Source organism: Anser anser (genome assembly GCF_964211835.1).
Source record: "Anser anser genome assembly, chromosome: 9".
NCBI lineage: Eukaryota > Metazoa > Chordata > Aves > Anseriformes > Anatidae > Anser > Anser anser.
Genome location: NC_139729.1, coordinates 14,088,117 through 14,105,613, shown reverse-complemented (window position 1 = coordinate 14,105,613; position 17,497 = coordinate 14,088,117). Strand labels below are relative to the sequence as shown.

Sequence of the window (17,497 nt, the reverse complement as noted above, 5' to 3'; positions counted from 1 at the left end):
CGTGCCATCCAAAGTTTGGCTTTTCTAGGAAAGGCTGCAGACCATCATGCAGAGCTGGGATGTTTTTTTTTAATTGTTGCTATGTTTGGGGATTTTGTTTGTTTGCTTGCTTTTTTCACTGCTTTCAGCAGGCATTGAACATAGAAAACTCCTTGTGAGGTGGGGACAACACAGGTGGGAAGGTGACGGTGCGGGAACACGTCCCCAGACAGCACGGCCCACAGCAGCAAGGTGGGCAGGGGCCTGCTCGCAGCGGGGCCGCCCAGGTGCGTTCTGCACCAAGCAGAAACCACTTCTCTACAGTCAGCGCCCAAGGCAAAGGTCTGAAATCGGGGAGCCCTGCCGTGAGCAGGAACGTGTTTCTGAGCAATGACGTGGGTATTTCCCTACGTAAAGGAGACCCTCAGACACACGACTGCGTTCTGTGCTTTCACATCGCATACAAACATCAAGACATGGGAATTCAATGTGACATTTCACATTCTCTAAATAAAACATTTAAGAACATGAATACTTTCTTAGTTAATTATGCTATATGGTTAAAACTAAGTATCCTTAGGCAAACAAAACCAGGGTTTCATAACAAAGACCAGCGTGAATATAATTAAAAAAAATTCACATCTAACAGTAAAACATTCCATAAGCACTGGATTTGATGAGCACAGCCACACACTTCAGTGAGAATGCCAGCCTTATCTTTCACTGCTACCGGATAATATTGTCATTTTTTTTTAATTATTGTTTACCTTGCCTTCTTTTGTCCAGCTCAAAAATGTGAAAGCCTCTACCTAATATACAAGACTATGACTCAATATAAACATTTTCTACTCTATTTTTTTTTACTGATCTTAAGTATATACAGATGTGAAGATTCAAATTAAAATTTGAAATAGAAAAACATTTAGAGTATTGTATGAAACCAGTCATAGAAGGTGCATTATTGGATTATTTTAGGTCTACTTTTAAAAACCAAACAAATCAAACTTTAGGCCAGCTGCTATAACCATTACCTTACCTTGCATTTTCATCAAGAGTACTTGAATCACACCTCTCTCACTGGCATTATTAAAGTTAGCATGCATTTGTGTTTTTTTATGTTTGTTTCTTTTTTTTCCTGTAGTTGCATCTATTTAAATTCACGCCCTATATCCAAAATCCATTTGTAATAAACTAGAATTGTCCTTGCAGAAAAAGCAGCCACACATTTCTTAGTGGCCTTGCTCACAGAAATACTGCAGAGATCTTCTCTAACCTGTCAGGCATTTCACAGGGAATTCACATCTTTGCCCAACGCAAACCTCAGATGTGGGTAGTGGAGGAAAATTTTGGAAAACCACTACCTGACATCAGGGACTAAGCATTTGTGCAATCAGCAACAGAGAAAGCAAGGAAGAAAGCAGAGGACAGCCAGGTCTTAGGCCTGACTTGTCAGTGAGCCAGTTTTGGTACCACATTAGGGACAGCAGTGGGGAGATGTGCTGGGGAGATCCAACCACCTTACTGGTCAAACTTCAAGAATGAAGAGGAACCAATATATGAAAAGTTACAGTTAGTTTCTATGAAAAGAAAGAAAAGCTGAATATGTGGAGAATCACTGGCTAGGTTATACTTAGCCATAACACTGACCTTTATCATTTGAACCATCTAACTTCTGTTGTCTAAAATCAGTCATGTGATGTTCACCCTAGTAAACTGCTAGTTGTCCACATATGTACCCACTAAGATTTTTTTTTTTGTTCCAGTTATAAAACAAGCTAAATACTTATACAAAAGTTAGGAGAGAATACTTCACGCCTTTGTTCTCCCACACATGGAAACATCAAATAATTAAAGATTTAAAATTGTGTGCCTGAGTTTTAATTGTGGTTTTAATTTTAAAAGTGGTTCTGGAAAGCCAGCATGCTAAACCCAACAACTCTCTTTCCTGTATGCCTTCAGAAGCATGTCAGATGGCATTAAGAAAAGAAAGTTTTTGTCTCCCACCCATCCTCTCATCAGCACTGTAAATCTTTAGAAATGCAACACAAATGTGTTTCTTTTTTTCAGTGAAAAAATCTGCTCTTTAAGAAACGTTCAGATCCACCAGGAAAAGGGAGATGACTGAGGTGGAATTTGAACTAAAAAAAATAACTGTGAACATAGTTATGCTGGCTGAGAAGACTGAAGTTTGATTTTCAGATCACAGAAATCAAATGTAAGATAGATCTGTCCTGTCTCGCATTGCAAAGATCACTGCCTAGACGTTTCAGAAAATAGAAGAGAAGCACACAGTTCACAGCTCCATGTGCTTTCCTCTGAGATTAACACCATTTAAAGTGTTAAAGGTTCCCACTAGAGGACTAGACCAGTACGTTAGAGCACTGTTTTTGCTAATTATATTGACTAGCTTTTACTAAAAGTTTAAAGAGAAGCAGACTTCATTTGATCTAGATGGAGTCAACACAGGGTGAAGGTTTTGGCATCACTTCTCAGTTATTTTTCAGAGGATATTTCCATTCTTCAGTCCAAATTAAAGCACTGCACATAAAGCTACGCTTGAACATGAAGCTTGATAAAAAATAAGCTCAAGCCAATATTGACCTGTACGTGTTCAGATTACTACTTCACACAAACCTCTGCAGCACAGCTGATGTGAATGGTCAAGGTTTGGACCTAAATGGTTTATTTGTTGCAGGTACATTATTTTCTTGATTCTATGTGAATATTGGTTTAACTTTGCAGGGAAAACAGTCCACCAAATTCAGCCCCTGTAACAAAGTAATATGACATGGTAAGTTCTAAAATCTCCTGATATTCCAAAGGAAGTCAGTGGCAATTTGGTTAAATAATTCCTCCTTGATGAAAAACAAAGTGCATTAGAGTGGGTGTTTTTATTTCTAACTCAGTAAATATCGTATTGAGAATAACTCCAAAAAAATACACAAATTCAAGTTAGCCCAGAAACCTGCTCAGTTTACTTATATGCGTACTACTGACTTTTTTTCATCAAATGCTTACGTGATCAAGGAAAAGATTTACCCACATCTTTATCACAAATTCCTGAAGGTGAACTCTGAACCTGGAAAATATGAAGCAATCAACTGTCTGCATACCCCATGTTTAGAACAAAGGATAGGTCTTCTATAAAAACAAATATACAGAAGACAGTCCAAGGGTCATATCGAGCTTAAAAGAATATGAATCCACAGTAAGATTCCACTCTAGCAATTATATTTAATTTTTACTCCCATTTCTATTCCAAACAAAGGTTTGCAGAAAACAGTAATCTGAAAAACACACACCAATATTTGGCTGTGCTGGTACTTTCAACAAAAGGATGTAAGAGGAAAACTGCCTTGAGAAATCTGTTAATAAAACTCTAAGATGCTTTGGCTAGCAGAACAAATATTCATTCTATTTCAAACACAAGGGTAACGAAAAATAAAGCTAAAAAGCCCATGATGTCATTTATATCCAAGTTTTCCTTATTTTATTGCATAAACAATTAAAATTATGAATTAGTACAAATCTGCAGGTTCATAACTGGCAATCTCAACAGACACAAAGATATTAAAAGTCCCAACATGTAATTCAATAAAACATTTACTGTATAAAAGATAAAAATTCAAGAGATCAGATAAGAAATTCCAGCCCTCTTTGTTTTCTTAATGTAATCCTTTCCTGAAAAGAGTAGCACCTAGTAAACTGGGGATTCACTCTAACCAAAGCACGTGTGTATCTGTACATATTGATAAATAGGCATTTCTGGTTTCTTACCAAGCTGCAGAACTGTCACAAACCACACTCTTGGCTGCCATCTGAGACTCGCATATTCAAACAACAGTAGAATATTGTGACTTTAAAAAATTTGTAGCAACACCTTCCCACAAACCAGGTACAATGAACCATGTTCCAAAGCTACAGCTCGCTCTGTGGTCTAATTCTGCAATAGCCCACAAGCAGATAATAAATTAAGTGGATTTTATGACACACGTTTGGAACTGTAAAGTCTCCCCATCTTCATACATATAGTATATACGTAGGCTCATACATATACACAGCATTTGGACAAGTTCAATGTAGGATCTACTAAATATAGGTAATGACAGCTAAAAGTCTACAATGAAGATTGTGTTGTGTATTCATTCACTCAGTCGATACCTGATAATTATGGCTTAGAACTTTTTGCAAAATGACAATAATGGGAATGACTTACCGACAGGTTTGCACCAAATTGCGTAGAATAATGACTTTTATTATCTTCTCCGCAAAATCTTACCCTTATCAAGGTTTGCAACTAAACAAACTACCACCACCACCACAGAAAGAAACCACCGACCAAAAAAGAAAAAAATACAAAAATCAACCCTTAAACAAAATCACCTATGATCACAATACAAATATACACAGGAAAAAGGAAATCAATACTTGGTATTATCCAGCGAATCTGAAATTCACTGGAAATTAAAGTGAAGGTTGAGAGCAAAGCAATGTGTTGCCCTATTCCATTCTAGGATAAAATATGGTAATTCCTGGGAAATATACAGCAAGTATTACTCTAATAATGAATGAGTATTTTAAAATTACAAAGTATACACACAAGCAATAATACAGGCTAGTAAGGTTTACCAATGTTTAAACGGGTGGCTGATAGGTCAGAGAATATTCTATGACCAGTGTTATGTGCAAATTAAAAGAGATCCACTAACTACAACATACACAAAGATCAAAATGTTCTCGTGTAGTGCTTTACATTTAATAAATGCACTTAAGAGCAGAATGGTTGTAAATAGGCACATACGACAATATAGGCGCAGATTAACTTATCCTTTTAAGACACTCATTTCTTCATGTCTTTTAGTCACGCTGCAAGGCGCACACTGAGTACCGCAAGAGAGCTAAATCTACAAACCTAACTCACTTGGAAAAGCCAAGAATATTGACATACCCTTTATGGCTGCATATATTTGCTGAAATAGGACCTACCCAACAGAAGGGAATACAGAAGCAAAAGGATGGAGAACAGGGGCAATGGGTCAATGGCTTGCTCCCCCCTTCTCAAGCACAGCCGTGCCCGTTGGTGCACCGTGTGGAGCAAAAGAACAAACCTGACAACCCCAGTGGTTCTTTCTACTGGAAAAATGCAGCACTAGAACTGCACGTCAACGACAAATCTAAGTACTTTGAAGAGCATGACGTCCCTCCAAGCCTTCCAGAGGCAGGGGCAGAAAGTAAACATGAAAGAACATACCTCCATGAACGACCACATCAGGGAGAGGAGAAGACACCCATTCACTTGCCATGGACAAGTGAAGTTTTGCAGCCAGGGTTTCACCTGCTCCTACCACAGTTCCTCGTATTCCTCCTTCTCAAGGTGAGCATGCACCATAAAGATCTCCTGATTCTTCTTATATACTCTCCCCCCTTTTTAATATCATGATCCCTGCAGCAGCTTTCACTGCTCGGGATCCATGGGGGTCCCAGCTCCTGATGCTGGCACTGTTTCAGCACCTGCCAGCACCCCGCTCATCTTCTTGACAAGAAAACTTGGGTGCTCAGGAAAAAAATGAAACCAGTACGAGGAACTAAGTTTAAGCAATTTCAACATTGTAAAAAGACAACAAAACAACCCCAGGAGTAACTCGGGCAGCACAGCTGGTATTCAGGACATAACCGCACTGCACCGAAGTTCACACATTACCTTACACTATTGAAAGACTGCGTACAAACAGAGAAGGGAAAGCCCTTCCTTCTCTCGCCTTCTCCTGCCATATCAGGAGGTTGCTGGGGGAGAAGAGGATGCCTGGCATGACTCTAATGCACCTGAACAACTGGTAATTGATGCGTAAGTCACTGTGCAGCACTCAAAGGCAGGCTGGTTTTTACTCCCGTCTCCATCAGAAAATAAATCTGAAATCACTCCTCCGCAGGAAATCAAGAAGCTTTTCTCACAGCTTTCCTGCTACAGGGAAACTGTGACATACAAACTAGATTTTCTCCTCTTCTGTGCCTATGTGGAAAACTGTAAATAAAAGAAAATAGCCAATCATGCAACAGTAGGCTTCAAAAGCCATATAGATCTAAAAATCAGAAAAGGCCAGGAAAAAAAACCACCGTGACAGCCATAAGCTACCAGTTACCAACAGCAAAGATGTAACTAGCAGGTGCCAGGGGCATAGGAAGTAGTACTGAACCCCTACAGAAATAGCATTCCAGCAGGGTATCAGCTAGTACTGAACTCTAGCTCCTTTAACCAGGTGTGCCTGAGAAGCACATGTCCTTTCTCTGCTTCTCCACATCCCACACCTGGGAAAGGAGAAAGCAGTACACTGCCTGCAAGTCCACCACAGTGTGCGATCCTAGCAAAGGACACTGGTTTTTAGGTGCTGACCAGCATTGTCTTTATGCAAGCATCCCCACTTCAGATACAGAGCAGAGTCAGCAGATGTGAAAGATCAGTGCTCCTGGTGACACACTTAACTAAAACCTTAGCCTGAAGAGCCTCGTACCTGGATCAACGCTCCCCTTCCCCACACCCATACCCCAGCCCGTCCTCTCCTGTGGTTAGACACATCTTGCTCTAAAAGCTAACAGACCGGGACCCTAGTCACTCCAGCTCCTTTAAAAAACAAAATGGGTATCAGATTGAGACTCTTACTACTAGATTTTTTAAAAAAATCCCTGAGATTTAAAATTGCCAACAGAAATTCTGCATAGCTGCAAAATACAAGGAGAAGAAAAATATTAAAGGCACTTCTTGGGACTGACTGCTCTGAAAGACAATATATCAGCAAGCCTCCTCTCAGGCTTACCAAGCGCACTTATTGAAATTACAGAAACAAGCTTTTTTCTCTTCTTAAGATCTTTGGAAATTCTAGAGAATTTAGTTGGATTTATTCCTATATTAAGCAACTGTAACATATTTAGAGAGAATGCTTGTGATTGAGGTATGAAACATAAAACAGACGCAGACGTACTTGTATGAAAATAGTTCTATCTTGATTTTTGCTTTTTGAAGATCAAAGACATTAAAGGCTGCCTTCTAAAATCTTTATCCACATTTTAGTCCCTGACCCTACTACTTGTAAGAGAGTTAGTAGACAGAAGTATTTTTTCTGATTTTCTTTTTCAAGTTACATAATGTAGTTGTGGGAAGGAAACCAGACCAAAGAAAAAAAAAGAAAGGAACCAGCTTTTGACACAGCTGAAGACCTCCTCCAAGTGCCTATTTACAAAAGTCACATCTATGACAATTTCCACAGGTATGAATAAAGTCAAATCAAGAGCTACAGAACACACATTCAACAGGGGAAAAAGAAAAAAAAAAACACAACTCAACACACATAGCACTTACAAACAAAAAAGACCAATTAAACAGCTGCACATCCCTGTAAGTTCAAACTAGTTCTAAATGTGCTTTGATTTTCTGTGCCACTGGCAAATGCGACAAGTTTCTAATGGACCAACAGTGATCCCATTCAAACACAACAACCACAATGCTAATAAGTACCGTGAGTACTAATCATGTCTTGGTTAAGTACTAAGCTAGAAGAAATGGGTGACTAAAGGATGTTTTACCTTGTCATGTTCTACCACACATTGAGAGGAATTCCCTTGAATTTTTAGTTATCAGAATTTTGTGAAATACTGGTATTTTGTAAATGTTTGACTAAGAAGGAAGGTCTTTTGGCAACACATAGAGACAACACGTAAGAAAACTGATACGAAATATTGAATATAAAATTATACTTATCGCAGTAAGCTGCTTATTCTGGAGGCATTGATTGTACTAGTACTGCACTATCTCCTCCTTTTAATAAAAAAAGTCCATATTTTAAAGAAAAAGTTAAAGCTATCACCAGATTTCCCTGCACCTGTCTTTCCCCAGATCAAGTAGACTTTTATGAGCTAATTTGTAGGCACTTTTATGCAGCATAATTAAATAAAGAAAAAGGATTAGACAAAAATGCAATGGGGATTAAGTGCTTTCGCAGTCTATGCATGCATCTCCAAAGTACTGAAAAGCAGAAGTGTACTTTTTTGTTGCTCGACCGTTGAAGGCACTTCGTAGTCAGAAAATACAACGATTGTCTTCACAAGAAGTTTTGTTGGCTCCCATTTTCATTTGATCATGTTGCATAGTTCTGTATCTTAAAAATATCTTTCATAGTTGACTTGAAGATTATCCGTTTTTGTTTGTTTTTTGATTGTGGAAAAACAACAACACAAGGACTCTCACTGCAGTGCAGGACAGCAGCTAATTTACTGGATGTGGCTGCTCATTAACAAGCATCTGCAAAAACAGCTGTTGTGTTCAGCATATTATATCACTCTTACAGACGTGTTCCTAGCCAAAAAAATCCTTCAACACTATAGTTTGTGATGAGTCTGCATGAGTGAGCTGATGGTTCTTAAGTTCTCCGAAATCAGTGGTTTTTCCTACCTGTAGTATTTTGAGGACATTGTAGCTTGTTATGACACATTCTGGATGTAGTTTGATGCATATAATGCAGTACCAGAGCTAGGATGCTTTAAGAGAACTGAAGAGACACAGGAAAAAAAATCACTTATGGTATGTGATTTAAAATCCAGCCACTGGATTAGAGTTTTCTCGTTTAAAGTGACTGACATCACACCTTTCTGGCTTCTAAGCCTAAACAGCTTTGAGAAATCCCTCCTAAAAATCAAGAATCAATGATTGACATGCGCCTTCTCTGTCCAATCTTCCTGAGTGAGATTTTTTAAATTATTCTGAAAGTCAAAAGTAAAGTTCTCACCAGTTGCTTGAGCAAAAGGATTACTAAAGACAAGGTTTACATCCAGTGGTGCAGCAGTTTCAGAGTCCCAGGAGTCTGTATCTGTACTGCTAGAGTCTTCCGTGGTGGTAGGTGGATAGCTCAGCTGTTCTAGCTGATCAATGATGTCACTGAACTGGAAGGCTGAACTGGACTCAGAGCGGATTGAGTAGGCTGGGAAGTTCACCATCGAGCTCGCCTCCGAGTGGTTAGCGGAGCTGTATGTGTGCAAGGAGGACGTACCGTTTAGTGGTAAATTATTGAGGGAGCTGCTCTCAGAACGGTTGTTGATGAGCGAGCTCGTTTCAGAAGGGCTCAGGAGGCTTTGCATTCTGCTTGCTTGTGCCTTAACCTCAAACAACTCTGAGGTATCTGATGGCCTCTCATTGCCATTGAAATCACTCTCTTCTTCAAATTCAAACTCGTCTTCCATATTCATATCTACCGCTTCTGTTGAGTACCTGTCAGGGCTTGACTGAGAAGAGACCGTATTTTGTTGAAGGGCATCTTTAGTTAAGCCAGGCAACTCTGACGCATGCTTTGAAAAATCTGAGCCCTTTAACTCCAAACCACTGTACACGTATGAAAATGCCTCAGAGCCCCCAGCAAAAAAGGAAATTTCTGCTGGGTCGTCATCAATAAATTCCTCTGACACCTGTAACTGTGAATTTGTCAATGTGAAAATAGGGGCGCCCCTACTGCAGTGCTGATGCTCTTTTTCAGCGACAAAACCACCTGTGGTAAAGTCATCCTCATCATTGTCATTTTTACAAAGAGCCCTACTCTCCTTACTGCTCTTCTCTATGTCTAGATCTAAACCACAACCACTCTCAGCAACAGGACAAGCAGGGTTACAGTTTCCTGCAACACTACCAAACCCAACACCTTGGAATGACTGGAACGTGGGAGATCCGGGCTGCTGCATCAATTTCCTCCCTGTTTCTTCTACAGGCGCTGCAGTATTTTTCTCCGGAATCCTTGTGTATGGCACTCGGGGGTCCAAAGAGGAAGGGCTGGTTTCTGCAAAGACGGGCAGGACAGTAGTAGGAGTGGCCGATGAATGAAATGAGTGGAAGGGGACAGTCGCTGAGGCAGGAGACCCTGGGGTTCTCAAGCCCTCAGTGAATGCAACACTCTGAGGAAAAGAAAGTAAGAAAAGAACAGGTAACGAGATTTTTATAATACAAACAAAACAAAACCAATGTCTGTCTCCTGACGCAAAAACAATGCGTGCTTCAACAAAGCTCACTTTATAGCAAATAAAACTTTGCGAGTAGAAATAGATCTAGCATCCCCAGTAAGAGGCAAGATCTTTTTTCCCCAAATTCTGGTAACCAGATGGAAAATTGAAACCATGTATTTTATAGCCTCTGCTGAATAGCATAAACAACAGAAAATAACACAAAACAAGAACTGCCAAATCTTCAGTGCTTCCTTAGCCTCTCACATGTAATGCAAGCACATTCAGTGAAACAATAAACCGTTGCATTTATACGTTTATTTCTTGCCTGTGGCTGTAGAAGGTATCCATACAATGAATTCAAGACTTCCACAAAAAAAAGGCAGATAGTAACTGAACACAACCTAATCCTCTGAAAGAGTAACATACTAGGAACTATGACATCTTCTGAGTTAAACTGAACTCTGAAAAGGAAAATATTCACCTTAGATTCCATAAGCTACAACTATCAAAACTGCTACTACTTGCAAAAAAAGAAGAAAAATTACGCATCAGAGACAAAGATTAAACAGTGCAACTGATTCCAGACAAGAACTGCACTTAATCACCTTCCTATGCAGTCACCCTGGAAAGGTGCTTGTCAGCTCTACTGATTGCACTGCCTACAGTACTGCAGAACTAACCTGTTTTGGCACGTCTGTGTTTGAAGCATGAGAGGACACTCTGACTTTGCTGTGCCTCCTGCAGAAAAGAGAGCATCCTGTGAGCATCCAAGACATCAATCAGCCTTCTCCCTTCCCTCTTCAGCTATTTACATTCTAATAGCCAATAAAAAAAGTCTTTTACTACGTTCTGTTAATAACTAGTTCAAGATTTTAAAATTGACAATTGTTCTAAATTGAACAACACAGGAGTAAGAAACATACAGAGAAGCAAGATCCAGATCATTCACACCACTGATCTCAAAAGCAACACGGGGCAAAAGGATAGATTAAATAGCAGATTTAGATTATTCCTTTGTCCTCACTATAAACTTCTAATTCATTCTGGTTTTGAAACTATTCATTTGTAATCTGTAACAATGATTATAAATAATATTTCAGTCAACCATCTATTTAATGGCATATAACATTCTATATGTTAAACTCAAAAAAGTGGTATCCTGCATCACAGTCATGGTTAAAGTTATTCTATGGCAATCATTTACTAGAAAATCAACCTATCATAGAATCATTCAGGTTGGAAAAGATCCTTAAGATCAAGTCCAACCATCAATCTAGTACTAAACAAGTGACACTTGTCATCCAGCAAAGGAGCTCAACTGTAGTCCAAGACATTAAGTAGATGAAATGCAAACTTTCTGAAATTCCTATTAAGCTCTTAGAAACTTTCAGATAAACAACTGTGAAGAGTTTCCCACATGTGGATAGAATGGGCTTCACAGTCAAGTTTAAGTGACATAATTTCTTAATAAAAATGCACACTCCTCATGTACGTGTTTAGAAACAAATGACTATTTAAGGTCACTCTTTCATACTTGCAGAACCCAAGACCAACTGTATGCTCTACCACAGGCTACTCGTGTGATTTTAAACACAGTCTTAACTATGCTTCAGTTTTCCATCCGTACATTACTAAACACAAGGTCAAAAAGGGTATATATATTAATTACTGAGTATTGTTTAAAATTACTTTGCTGTACATCTTATCCTACACATCAGGTAATATCTGTAAATATCAGTGATCGTCACCATCAGTATTTAGATTGACCTCAGGGTGCAACCTCTACGCAAGAGAAATGACACACTACTGCCCAGGGATACTAGTTGCATTACGTTCTGAAAGTAACAATATGATGAAAATTGTGTTCAAGAATTGAGAACTATGACAACGCCATTTTGGATTTAAGCTTGAGTTTGATGTTACTGCCTCAGCCGTTCTTCGGTGTCCTTCTATCAAGCCACTCTAATTTCTAATACTGCAAAGCAATGACGATGAAGTGATGAGGACTCAATATTTGCAACTTAATACTGCCAAGAAAGGAGACCACTCTCCCTGTGGCACTGTTCCCAAATTTATTTTGGACTTTTTAGAGTCAAATCAACTCTAGTAGTTATTGTATTGCAAAATAATTTGAATAAATATAATAAAATGAATAAGTCTTTCACTGCCCAGTTAGCAAGTTGAACTGTCTTACCTTGTGACAATATAAATACTAGGACACAGGAGACAGGGACACAATAGGTTCATCACTGTTAATATGTGGAAGTACAACATTGAAAAGCATCAGGCTACATCAGCTTCAGGAAGAATGGATGAAAACAGGACGCTTAATTACCGCTACCCCTTGCTCAAACACATGAACAGGGTGACATACATGCGTCTTCAAAATACACTGAACTTCTAGATTTCTAAATCACACGCTGCCCACTTAAATTAAAATGCAATACTGAAACTTTTATATGCTTCTTTACATCGTAATGCGATTACAAGTTGGCAAAAAATTTAGTTCAGCTACCTTAAATTTGAAGCAGGCCTTAGTAATGAAGAAGTCAGATAATGAAAATGCCTCCAAGAATCATTTAAAACCATTGAAATTTAAGAAATAAGGGTACTGTGAAAATCTCAACTACGTTACACCTTACAAAATAATTTGCATTTACCTTTCATACGGAGTTTTTCTCATCCCACTGTCCTTAATATAATCCACTAGCTGCTTCTGTGTTCGTCCACTGTCAACCCATAAAAGAACAAACATTATGAAATGCAGTGAACAAAAATTATGAGATTATTTTAGAATACTTTTTCCTTTTGATCTCATTTTCTAAGATACAAGTAATTCAGCTTTAATAAATTTGTTATGTTTCTTCATACCTGTATCTGAATGATGACCCTCTGGTGAAGAAGACTGCTTTAGCCTTTGGCTTTGGCTGATCAAAGAGCCTAAAAAATGTATGATATTCAACACAGATTTTCCAGAAGTTTTTACACTCATCCCTACTTCCCAAAAGAAACTCCAGCGTATCTTGATATGGGCCCTGGGAACAGAACACAAAAACCAAGTAGCACATAAAATGGCAACGGAATAGAAAAGGAAAGTACAAATACATCTCAACAAAAAGGCTCAACTACAGTGAGATACAGTACTCTGCTAAATCACTTCTCATATGCTTTAAAGCAATGGATATGATTTTGAAAGCAGTTTAAATCATTTAATAGCTTTCAAAAATATTTGTTAACATGGAAAATGGAAAAATGCTTAAAATGCACTCAACTAAGACTTTAGTAGCATGCTGGATATATTCCATGTTAAGAAACACTGATTGTAAAATTTGCAATTTGAAAGAAATTAAAATATTGAAGTGAATAATTAGTGATTTTAGAATACTTTTTCCTTAGAGGTTCTGATGTTTGTCTCTCACTTCATGAGATTTGGAAGAGGCAGGAAAACGCTGCATACATCAGAATACAGTTATCACATAACATTTCTGAGGGTTTCTTTGTGAGACATACGCAGCCAACCTGTCCCATTTCAAATTTCTGAGCTACACATATCTATATGATGCCCATATATTTTTTTTCCATTCTAATACAACCCTAAGTTGAACATAAACCTTTATTACAGTGTGGAAGTAACAAAGGAAGCACCAGTAACTCTGATGACATCCGCAATAAAAAACATCTATTGTAAATCAGCCAAGCATGAAAAATAACACTTCTACTATACAGACATATAAAAAAGATAAGGCTGTAGTAAGAGTAATCACGTAGTTCTTAAAAGTAAGCTCCAACAATATCATCTCAGCCAACTACTGTTTCCTGAGGCATATCACGTTACTTTATTCATATTTGAATCAAGAGATTATGTACCAGATTTTTTTTTATTCAAGCAGCTTATATTCAACAAGTTCCTGGATAAAACAGTCATAGAAAGTAAACGTCTTTTGTATCAGCAGTGTACTAGATTGTTGTCCTAAGGAGCTACAGTCAAAAGCACTCCCTAACAAGTTTTTATCTGAAACAGAAAGATTTATTATGTCAATGCTTAATTTAGCTCAGCTCAGTTTGACTGTAATGGAACAGAGGGCTCATATGAGGCATTCATATCCAAGAAAAATATTAAATACAACTTTTTCAGAGTAAAAGTATACAGACATTACACACCAAATACTTTATTTCAATTTTTTTTTCTGTCATATTTACACACATGTATGCCTATGTCAGAGATACAATGAGGCTGATACACAAAGCTAAAATCTTTCTTAACAGACATGGAGTGAGAAAGTAAAGATTTTTACTTGAATAGTGAAGCCAAGCCTAGTTTTCTGAAAATGTTTTAAAAATTAAAAACTCTAAAATTTTTCGTAAGAAAAAAAATAAATATTTTTTTCAACAATGACAAGTCTGTTATTATGGCAGAACTTACACAGACCTCTGGGTGGAGTTTAATAAGGAATCTTTTCCTCTTGAAGCTTAGTTTTCGGACCTTTGACCAGTTAAAGGTATTGATTTTTGTATTGCCCTGAATTGAAACGATAATAGTTAAAAGTGCAAAAGTTTCAGAAGAGCAGCAAACAGAGTTCTGATGCAGGCATACAGATACATGCATGTGCACACACACCCCATCCCATTCTGTTCAATTCTTATTTCTTGTAACAATATCCTGTTAAGCAATTTTATCTTTTAGTACAAGACTAACTACAAAGCTTAATGTTTGTGCGTCTCTGAGCAGACACTAGAAAACTGAATGGAAACCTAGAAAGTTGGAATGGAAAAGAACATTGTAACCCCACAGATATTCAGGATATCTTACCGTACAAGCAAGATTAGGGTTTCATTTTACTTAATACAATAATTTGTGGGCCTAAATGAGACTTTGTTGACCATAAAAAATGTGCTATATTTTACAATCAGACACACTTGAAATTAAAATGAGACTTACTCCCAAGACACGCTAATGAAAAGAGACAGATGCACCTGGTAGGCTCTGCCCACCTTACCTGGAATACCAGCACACCCATGTGTGAAACAGCTAGGTTAATTTTTGTGCCCTCACGGTCAGATGCAAGGTGAAATCTGATGCCATACATCTCCAGTTTCCGAGCAATTTCAAGCACTTGGAAGTCTGATTCAGCAGGAGTTTGACCTCTGTCATGAGGAAGAAAAAGAAGGTTTTAAGATCAATTTCGTTGTACAACACTGACAACATAGCTAAAATACTTAAGTTGTGACTCTGGCACTAAAGCAGAATTTTCTGTCTAATCCAGTTTGGCAGTTTCACTTCACGTTAAGTACTATACTGAGATTTTTTTAATAGGAGGAACATGCAACAGCAGATGACCAACCTAAAACGTCCCACAGACCGAGGCACTGAAACAAATGCTAACTAGTTCAGCTTCAGCTTTTTCAATTTAGGAACAATAAAGTTCAGCAAATGAGAATTCAATCCACAATACCCCTTATTCTTCTTGCTTGTATACACATTAATAATAACCAGGCAAAAAGTGAGAGATGGAAGTCTTACGTAACCAGCATGACAAAAACAAAGCAAACACTGCAAGAGTTTCAGGTAGGGTTTCAGGATTGCATTAGAACTATTACACTAGCACGTCTGGGTGTAATCCTTTCCCCCAGTCTCAGGTGTTTTATTTCCTCCTTGTCAAGGAATAAAGAGAAGGATTTTTAGAATTGTTTCTGAAGTATCATTTGTTGTTGAAATAATGTTGAAACCATGAGGAAGATCGATACAAACACAGCATCCCCTTTCTGAGCATGCATAAAGTCCAAGCAAGTACGGAGAATATTACAGATCCTGTCAAGCACCAGTCACAGATTCAGCATCTATTTATTTCCCTGTAAGTTTGCTAAGTCCAGCACGTGAAAATTTATTTTCCTGTACTACACCATGTCCGGTATTTCTTTTCCCACAAATTTTTCTCCACGAGGGGGAGTTTGCTGGGTTTCTGCACATTTTCCTGCTAGTGCCTCATGAGCAGCAGGCTTCCTGCAAGCAGGGGTGGCTGCCGTCAGGCTCCTCTGCACAGTGAACACAGGAGCAGAGGAACCCTTCGAGCTGGAGACACGGAGCCGCTAAAACACCTTCTTGGCCCTGACACACAGGTGGGGCAGGGCTCTCAAGCCACTGAGACAATAATTGTGAGGGCCAGGACACCAAAATATGGACCACCCCAAAACGTAGCTCTTAAAATCATCCACTGAAATACCAGTCCTCATATTGGTGAGACGTTTTCCTTATGATTCAAAACTGCTTGTATCATTCTGGGTGGGTCCAGACTGGAGTTTTAGGATACTCCGAGAGGAAACAGAGCTGCTGTGGAGATCAAGGAGCTCTTGCTGTACAAAGTACTGCCATTAGGCTGCAAAATAAGAAAGCCCTTAATGCAAACACAAGCCTGTTGGCACACTGAGTGCCTATTGCAGTCTCTAAACTAAAAGCACGGCAAGGCAATGCTGCAGGCCGATTTGGGGCATAAACGTGGTCCAGGAGAGCAGGCTGTGATAGCGAGGCTGAAGGCCTTCTCCAGCACCAACACCGCAGCACCACAAGCAGCACAGGAGCTGCTGGGGCACTGGTAGGCAGGACTGCATCAGCTGCAGCCATATGGGGGACGCCACCGTCTCCCTGCTGAAAATGCTGAGAAATAACAAACATCACATTCCTTCCAAGCAAGAGCCGCAGCAGCCATCCACACTCCTGCACTGGTGGAACCATTCCTGCAGCATACAAGTTTGCTAGGATAAATGTAATGCCACAAGGGAGACATGAGAGATAAAACCGATGATTATTCTATTTAGGACCAATTAGGGCTGAAACCAGGTTAGATTCCTGCACACACGGTCAAAGACAAATTTTTAAAATCCCGTTTCCACGGACTTGCCTTCCTTGCATAAATGTCTTCCATCTCATTAAAACAGATGACAAACCATTTATCCCATGATCTATTTTTGTGTACCACGTAGTGCCAACCAACGCATCAGTTCCAAATAAATTCTCCTGCTACCCTGGCTTGCCTTCCCACACATTCTCCTTCTACCTATCTATAGCCATCTTTTAGATTAAACCACTTTCTTTTAAATACAAATGGAGATTGTTGAAGTAAATGGTTATTAACATTTAAATGTAGTAAAACAGGAACGACTACAATATTTATATTAACTTCATGTGAGAAATTCACATCTCAAACTCAGAGTACAGACAGAAAACTTACTTTTTATAACATTTTTTAAATGGGAGTTAGAAGAAATAATGTTTCTTTGATTCTTAGTATAAAATACTCCTTAGTCTAAAGCACACACATACATAAAAGGGCACTGAGAAAAGTAAGCCTGAAAGCACATATACTTGACGATATGATTTCAACAGTTTTCTATTGCCTTATTCATTCTGGAGAAAAAAATCCAAAACACTACAACAGGAAATCCATTTTTTTTCTTTTCCTTCCCCCCCCCTCCAACTGGAGAAAGCAAGGATTCAGTGAAATTCCTGACTTCGCAAATTCCAACCTTATCCCAATGTCAAAAT

At 38.7% G+C, this 17,497-nt stretch overlaps 1 protein-coding gene across 8 annotated transcripts in view; it reads right to left on the bottom strand.

Moving 5' to 3' along the window:
- The window catches only part of FARP2 (FERM, ARH/RhoGEF and pleckstrin domain protein 2), a 79,919-nt gene that overhangs the window by 23,947 nt on the left and 38,475 nt on the right, over positions 1–17,497 (bottom strand). For 5 of the 8 annotated variants that reach the window (XR_014588363.1, XR_014588364.1, XM_083849227.1 and 2 more), the window contains exons 8-13: positions 14,955–15,102; positions 14,381–14,476; positions 12,829–12,992; positions 12,618–12,686; positions 10,638–10,695; positions 9,660–9,909 (exon numbers count right to left, since the gene is read on the bottom strand). Coding sequence is in view for 6 of the 8 variants with exons in the window: in XM_083849227.1 (XP_083705353.1) it covers positions 9,660–9,909; positions 10,638–10,695; positions 12,618–12,686; positions 12,829–12,992; positions 14,381–14,476; positions 14,955–15,102 (785 nt within the window). In the remaining 2 variants the exon portion in view is untranslated. Of the gene's footprint in view, positions 1–8,756; positions 9,910–10,637; positions 10,696–12,617; positions 12,687–12,828; positions 12,993–14,380; positions 14,477–14,954; positions 15,103–17,497 lie in introns of all 8 variants that reach the window. The other 3 variants (XM_083849231.1, XM_083849229.1, XM_083849232.1) reach the window with 2 other exon arrangements.